General features: G+C 31.5%; 1 protein-coding gene across 1 annotated transcript; it reads left to right on the top strand.

Moving 5' to 3' along the window:
* The first annotated feature begins 328 nt into the window (after nt 1-328).
* LOC130504047 (RNA-dependent RNA polymerase 6-like) lies at nt 329-2,514 on the top strand. Its single transcript, XM_056998618.1, has 2 exons — nt 329-504; nt 975-2,514. The coding sequence occupies exon 2, from the start codon at nt 979-981 to the stop codon at nt 2,485-2,487; it is 1,509 nt and encodes a 502-aa protein (XP_056854598.1). The 5' UTR covers nt 329-504; nt 975-978; the 3' UTR covers nt 2,488-2,514.
* Nucleotides 2,515-8,338: the final 5,824 nt, after the last annotated feature.

The following is an 8,338-nucleotide window of genomic DNA, read 5'->3' on the forward strand; positions in this document are numbered from 1 at the left end:
TGGAAATAAATTATTGTTACTTGTTAGTAAGTCAAAATGCAAATATCATAAAATATCTTTGTGAAATAAAACTTTATAATTTTTGAATGGAAGTACTATTTCCATAAACAAGCATTGTAGAACTTTTTCTTTTTCAAAAAAAAAGGAAGGAAAACAAGCATTGTAGAAAAAAGTTCTTTTTTTTTTAACAATGAAAAAAAGTTCAAACGTAACAAAATACTGTTGTAGAAAAATGGAATTTCTATAATATACAAAGGCCCATTAAAAGCCCATAAAGACCATATGCTTATATTGTTGTAAAAAAAGCCCATAAAGAAACGTCTAATCACACGATTAGCACAACACTCTCTTCCGTTGACTGGTAGAAGACGATGGTTGATGGTTTTTAGCTATGGCGGTTCCACTGTACTAATCGCTCACTCTCCTATTATCCTTTTCTTCTCCGCATTGCTTCCATGTCTCTCCCGATCTCACTGCCAACCTTGAGATCGAAGATATCACTTTGTAAGTCCCCAGGTTCTCTTTGTACTGTTGTATAATTCTGTACGGTCGTTAGGGTTATCTTCATAATTAAATCATCAGTATCGTCTCTCAGTTTGATGTTTCTTCTCATTTGAACTTCTAAGGGAGCAGCGAATTAGGGTTTTGAACGCCATGATTGATATGTTCTTTGTCTGATCATTGGTTGATGATGTGAACTTGAACAGTTACTTATTAAGTATCTGAGATGTATCTTAAGAGTTTTTTGTGTTCGTTCAGTGACTCAGTGCATTATTTATTCCTCATTACCATAAACAATCAAAGGTGCTTATGGAGTCAGTTTCTTATGATGATCTCACCTGCTTTGTTGTTTATGCATGATTCTAATTACATCTACTTATTTTCATGGTGTTTTGTAGTCATTGTTTATTTTGTTGATCTGATTACTGAGACTCGGAACGATTATCTTATATTTGTTCTTTTTTGTTTCTCAGGAGAATGGGGTCAGAAGGAAACATCAAGAACACGGTTGTGACACAAGTAAGCGTTGGTGGGTTTGGGGATAAAACAACTGCAAAAGAGCTTACAGATTACCTTGAAGAAGAAGTAGGACTCGTTTGGCGATGCAGATTAAAAACTTCTTGGACTCCTCCTGGTTCTTATCCTAATTTCGACATCACTGACACTTCAAACATCCCCACGTTTGATGGTTACAAGAGAGTGGAGCCTCATGCCTTTGTCCATTTCGCGGTTCCTGAGTCAGCAGGTCGTGCAATGGATGCTGCGGGGCAATCCAAGCTCATCCTCGATGGCCAGCCTTTGAAAGTCAGCTTGGGGCCTAAGAACCCGTACACGCTTAACCAGAGAAGAAGAACGACAACACCTTATAAGCTGACTGGTGTTTCGATTGAGATTGGGACCTTGGTTGCCCGCGATGAGTTTCTTGTTTCTTGGAGAGCTGAAGGGGTTGATTTCCTCGTAGACCCTTTTGACAACACTTGCAGATTTTGCTTCACAAAGAGCACTGCCTTCTCTTTGAAGGACACAATGATGTACGCTGTGATCAACTGTGATTATAAGTTGGAGCTATTGGTGAGAGACATACGAACAGTCAGGCAGTATAGAACTCTTGATGGCTATGTGCTACTCTTGCAGCTGGCTTCATCACCCCGTGTCTGGTACAGAACAGCCGATGATGATATCTATGAAACTGTTCCCGTCGATCTCTTGGATGATGATGACCCTTGGATCCGTACCACTGATTTTACCCAGGCTGGGGCAATTGGCCGATGCCTTACATATCGAGTGCTCATATCTCCTCGGCATGAGAAGAAAATGAATACAGCCTTGGACTATCTAAGGGCGCGGAGAGTGCATGAGGAGCGTGTGAGGTGGCCTCCCAGGATTCGTGATGAGCCCTGTTTTGGGGAGCCTATTACAGATCATTTCTTCTGCATTCACCACAGGGAAGGAATCTCCTTTGAGATCATGTTCCTAGTAAATGCAGTGCTGCACAGAGGGGTTTTTAACCAGTTTCAGTTGACTGACCGCTTCTTTGATCTTCTCAGAAACCAACCCAAGGATGTCAATATAGCTACCCTCAAGCATCTCTGTACCTATAAACGACCCGTTTTTGATGCGTACAAGAGGCTGAAGCTTGTTCAGGAATGGATTCAGAATAATCCAAAGCTTTTAGGGAGTCATGTGCAGTCAGATGATATCTCTGAGATTAGAAGGCTAGCGATTACTCCAACCAGAGCTTATTGCCTGCCCCCAGAAGTTGAGCTCTCCAACAGGGTACTCAGGAAATACAAAGCTTTGTCTGATAGATTTTTGCGCGTAACTTTCATGGACGAAAGCATGCAGACCATGAACTCAAATGTTCTTTCGTACTTTGTTGCTCCGATTGTGAAGGATCTTACCTCAAGCTCTTTCTCCCAGTATAACTCTATGATATTTCTGAAAGTGCTGGATGCTTTGTTTTTGCATGCTTGTAGTAGTGATTAACTGATTATATATGCTTGCTTCTGAGTTTATTGATTGCATGGTATAGGTTATTAGCATCATATTGAGTTCATTCTGCAGGAGCTTCGTTGCTCCTTATTTTTAGTTATTATCTATTGCAATAATATCATGATTCTAGCATCTGCTTATCTAGTAATCATTTCTTTGTTTTACTTTCTTTTCTACGCGCTTGCAAAACAAGTATTGGGTAATCGGTGGTTTTTTGTTACAGGATATAATAGAATTCTTTGTAAAAAACATGGCGAATGAGCATTTGGGTACAATATGCAATGCCCACGTCGTTCATGCTGATAGAAGTGAGTATGGAGCCATGGACGAAGAATGTTTGCTACTGGCAGAGCTAGCTGCCACAGCAGTCGATTTCCCAAAGACAGGGAAGCTGGTGACAATGCCTTTCCACCTGAAACCCAAACTCTACCCTGATTTCATGGGGAAAGAACTTTATTAAATAAGTAGATCTTGTTTATTTGTCATGTTAATCACAATTTTAGGTGATTCTTACTTATTTTTCATGTTCTTAATGATTTTAACTTATGAGTCATTAATTATATTTATACTATTATCTGAAATTTTATTAAATAACTAGATATAAGAATTATGTTAGAAATCTAAATATTTTTCTCCACCCAAAAAAAGAGAATTAAGGAATAACAACTATGAAAATAAGGGTTTCCGTTCGTAAAATTTGTGAAAAGTGTCGGCTAATCCGTAGGAGGGGACGAATTATAGTAATTTGTTCCAACCCGAGGCATAAACAAAGCTTTTTGACCCCATATTGTAGGGTGGATCTCGAAAGATATGAAAGATCTCCCTCCAAACCGTACATACGACTTTTATCGAATACGGCTTTCCACAGAATTCTATATGTTTCTATGAAATCGAGTATGGAATTCTGTTTACTCACTTTTAAATTGAGTATCAGTTTCCCTCTTTTTTTCTGAAAATCGAGATGGAAATAAAAAAAAAATCGAATTTAGATTTTTTCAAAATAAAAAAAGAGGATCATTAAAAAAATTACATTTGTAATGATGATATTACGTTATTTTAAAATAAATCAAAATAAAATTGATCTTTGATTCTATTTAAAAAAAGACATACACAAATTTAGAAGAGATAAGATGAAATAAAAAAAATAACTGAAGTTATAATAGAGTTATTTTTTTATGTATTATTTTTTCTTATTAATTTCTTAAAGTAAAGGAAATGGAAAAATCGTGGTTCAATTTGATGTTTTCTAATGGAGAATTGAAATACAGAGGCGAGCTAAGTAAAGCAATGGAAATTCTACAAGAGTCATTCGTTCTTTTTTCTCTGACAGATGGTCAGAACTTCATCTGGGTTCGAATCCTACTAAGAGGTTAGATTGCTGAAAAAGAAGTTTATTCAAAAATTCAAGATCTAAAAAATTAACTAATTCACAATTTTGAAATTTAACGAGTTTTTAATTCTCGAATATTCAACTGATTAATTAATTCTTTATATTATATTGTTATAGGATATGTAATTTAATATACATCAATAAATTTGTAAAATGTTTTAATTAGTGTAAAGTCCATTATATGTAAATACTATATACTTTTTATTTATGATTTGATTATTTTTTCAGTCATTCTCAAAGAAAAGCTATATATATATATACATATATATAGCTATATATGTGTGTATATATATAATATATAATGAATTGGACGTCATTGTATTAATTAAATTTTTTAAAATTTCATAATTCTCAAACAAATAATAAATGAACTAAATTCCATCTATGCCCATCAGATTAATATTGTCTATTATAAGTATACCATGTAATGCATTTTTAGCACATCTATAAATAACTAAACAGAAGTAAGAGTTATACTAAAAATATTTTACTTGAGCTAATCTATGAAATGATATTTTATAAAATATGTGGCTTAGTGGTTAATGTGTATAAGTTTATTTTAAATATCTAATTTATGGTTTGTTATAGTAAAATAATTATATATGATTGCAATTTACATGATTTTCATGAGAACATATAAGACAAAAAAAGTCATTTATATCCTAATTTTTTTTTCAAATGTGTTTTGATTAGAAACCTAACTTTATAGTGTTAGATATATTTTAAGTAATATAAAAATAAATAAATGTAACGATTTCTTGAGAATATTTGATTTCTTATATCATATTTCAGAATTTTTAAAATTAATCTTATATTGTTGATTAAACTAAACTATACCTAATAATTAATATAGCTTAAAATCTCAAAATATGTAAATTTATATCATCCAAGTGATATAACAAAATATTTTTAAATTTAAATATTAGAAATATATCACAACTCATATACGGTAGTCTATTTGAAAAGACTCATATGATAGTTTCTATTTTTATTTTATTTTTCTCATAATTATGAGATACATGTATTAAAACGATTAATACAATGCAAAACATTTAATTTTATTCTTTCATTATTAACCAATCAAAAGTTTCTATCGATTACAACAAAATTTAGTTTTTCAAAATTATTATAAATTTTAAATATATTCAAAATTTATTTACCGCAAGTAATATTTAAATATCAAAAGTTAATAATATATTCAAAAGTTATTCCGCGATATCGTAAGAAGTCATCCAGTATCAAATATTTTAAATATCAAAAGATTTAAGAGGTTCTAGAATAGATTTTTCATGTATATATATTTGTTTTAGTTATCATATTTGTATATATTCATTTTCTAATACATAATTTACAAAACAAATTAAAAAAAAATTGTAAAGAAAAACTAAGTAAAATTTTAGTACAACATTGGTAAATTTTTAGTAAAACTTTAGAAACTTTTAGTATAAATTTAGAATTTTTTTTTATTCAAAAGATTTCATTACTAAAATACAGATCAGTTAATTTAAATAAAATATTTTATTCTGAAAAAATAATATTTCCTACTTGAAACAAATAAACAGTCATTTAATTTTTATCAATCATTATTATTACGGAAATCGTCTCGCCCGAATTTCCGTTTGGCCGTCATTTTGCACGGAAATCGTCTCGCCCGAATTTTGCACAAAACTCGTCTCGCCCGAATTTTGCACGGACAACACATACATCATCTTCATAGATATCGTAGATCGGATCACCATAAATCTCTCGATAGATCTCATGGTTCTCTTCTCTCTCAACAAAAAGACTTTCGTCCAGGATATAATAGATGCTAATACTCACCATGACATCCAGAATCGTCTTCGATTAAGAAATCAAAGAAACGCGGCTCTGATACCAACTGATGCAGCGGACGATAGGGTGAACGGTCGATCAAAGAACTTTTAGGGTTCTAGAGACCTGTTCTTGGATCAATCAAGAGTTTCTTTCGATAGCGTCTTGAGACCAACTTCTTCTATTGATAAATTTAATCAAATCAATAACAAAGCAACTCAAAGAAGATGAATTTAATCAAATCTCTTTCAAGGTATAAAGCAAAAGCTCGTTTATTAATTATCAAAGTCTGAATACATCTTTAGGCTTGAATGCCTATTTATAATAAATCCTTAAATCTAGAAAATCATAATCTTAACTAAAATAGAAAAACCATTAAAATATAGAACATACAAATAAAAGGTAATTATCTAATTCAATATATTTAACAAAATAAATAATAAGATATTTGGAAATAATCCAAATACAGTATAACCTCTTTAAATTAATAATCGATAGATTAATATTTCTATAAATTAATATAATTTTATAGTTCCAAATTGAGTTTTTGGTTCAATTAGTATCTCGATAAATTAATAATCTCTATAAATTAATAAAAAAATATAGTTTTGGTGTAGTCCCAACATTATTAATTTATAGAGGTTTGACTGTACTTATCTGCATCAAAATGTCACAAAACAAAAAAAATAGATTTTATGTCGAAACCAATAAGATTTTACAGATAGTTTATATTGGATCCGAATCGATTTTATTGGATTCGGGTCGATTTTGTTGGATTCGGTCGATTTTATTGGATCCGGGTCTATTCGGATCAGTTTTTTTCGGTTTCGATTCTTTTGTGTAGAATAATTTTCGACCCAACAAATATTCGACCCAACAAATACTTGTACACTTTCGGTTTGGTTTTGGATCGAATATTTTCAGGTCAGTTTCGATTAAAGTTTTTGAATCCGGCTAAAATGCCTAGACCTAAACTGCTAAACCTGATTATAACAAATCTTGAATAAAAAAAATATGATTTTGCACAAAAAAAGAAAAATTCCTTAAAAATACACAGACTACATTTTCTTTGCTGAAAAAATACACGAACTTTTTAGGCTTTCCAAAAAATACACAGACTAATTTTGGTTGTCCATAAAATACATAAACTTTTGAATCAGAGTTAACATCTTCTAACGGTGTCTTAACAGAACGTTAATCAGAGTTAACGTCGTTAAAATCGAGGTGTGAAACCTCCAAAATTTAAAAGTTCATGTATTTTATGGACAACCAAAATTAATCTGTGTATTTTTGGGAAACCTAAAAAGTTCGTGTATTTTTTTCAGCAAATAAAATTCAGTCTGTGTATTTTTAAGGAATTTTTCCTTATCTATTAGGATCTTTGGATTTCCTTCGGTGTCAGTGTTTTGAAATGAAGAACTTCCACATGTAATCGGTTGTAAGAAAGATCCAGACTCCTAATCAGTTCCACCTTGGTGAGTTCATAGGGAATTGTACTAGTAATCAGGTTAGAGGAAAGATCCAGTGTATCCAATAAAGTAACATCTGTAAACCATCTACGAACCCGATATATTCGATTTGACCTTCCACGTTTGTTATAAGTTATAACGCACAATTTACATTAATAATTTCTAGGGTTGGGTAAAAAATCCGAACCCGAAAAACTGAACCGAACCCGATCCAAAAAAGTAGCACCGAACCCGAACCGAAATTGATTAAATATCCGAACGGGTTCAAAATTTCGGTATTTAAAGAACCGAAACCGAATCCGATCCGAACCGAAATGTTTGGATACCCGAATGTATCCGAAATAAATTTAAATACTTAAATATATACATTATTTTATATATAATGTATATTAAAATATTAAAAATATATAAGATACCTTTAAGTTTTCCAAAATACTCGGAAAATATATGCAAATAGTCAAAAGTAAATGTTTGAAATAACTAAAGTATACTGAAAACACCAAAATAGTTAAATATCTATTGATTTTTTATCCAAATATTCAAAGAAAACCAATTTATATGTTAAATTAAGGTATTTTGACATATATGTTATGAAAATCTATATGTAATATATTATATTTCTTATAGATTTTGAAAATTTAAAGTATATAATGAATTTTGAAAATTTAAAAACATTTTAAATGGGTTATCCGAACCCGAGCCGAACCCGCAAAGATCCGAACCGAACCCGAACCGAAATTTAGAAATATCCGAATGGGGCTAAAATTTTTGAACCCGAAAACCCGAAACCCGAATGGACTGAACCGAAACCCGAATGGCTACCCGAACGCCGAGCCCTAATAATTTCTTTAGAGACATGACCAGATAACATAAACTTCATCCTCCTTTTATTAGCCAAAAAGCTTGCTTGACTCATGGCAACCGTTGCCTGAATATCTACAAAGTGAAACCATCATTTCATTTATTAAATATGATCTTTTATTCTAAAGTTTTCACCTTCAATATGTAAAGAAATCATTACTAGAATCAGAGTTAGATATCTAGAGTTGATTGCTTAACAAATTAGTGTGGTGAGCTTACAATAACTTATCGAAATGCAACCGCAAATTTGATCAATTTTTTATGACAGAAACAAAATATAATATTTAGTTTTATATGATATTTTATAATTTTG

This window comes from Raphanus sativus, unplaced genomic scaffold, assembly GCF_000801105.2.
Source record: "Raphanus sativus cultivar WK10039 unplaced genomic scaffold, ASM80110v3 Scaffold1328, whole genome shotgun sequence".
Classification (NCBI taxonomy): domain Eukaryota; kingdom Viridiplantae; phylum Streptophyta; class Magnoliopsida; order Brassicales; family Brassicaceae; genus Raphanus; species Raphanus sativus.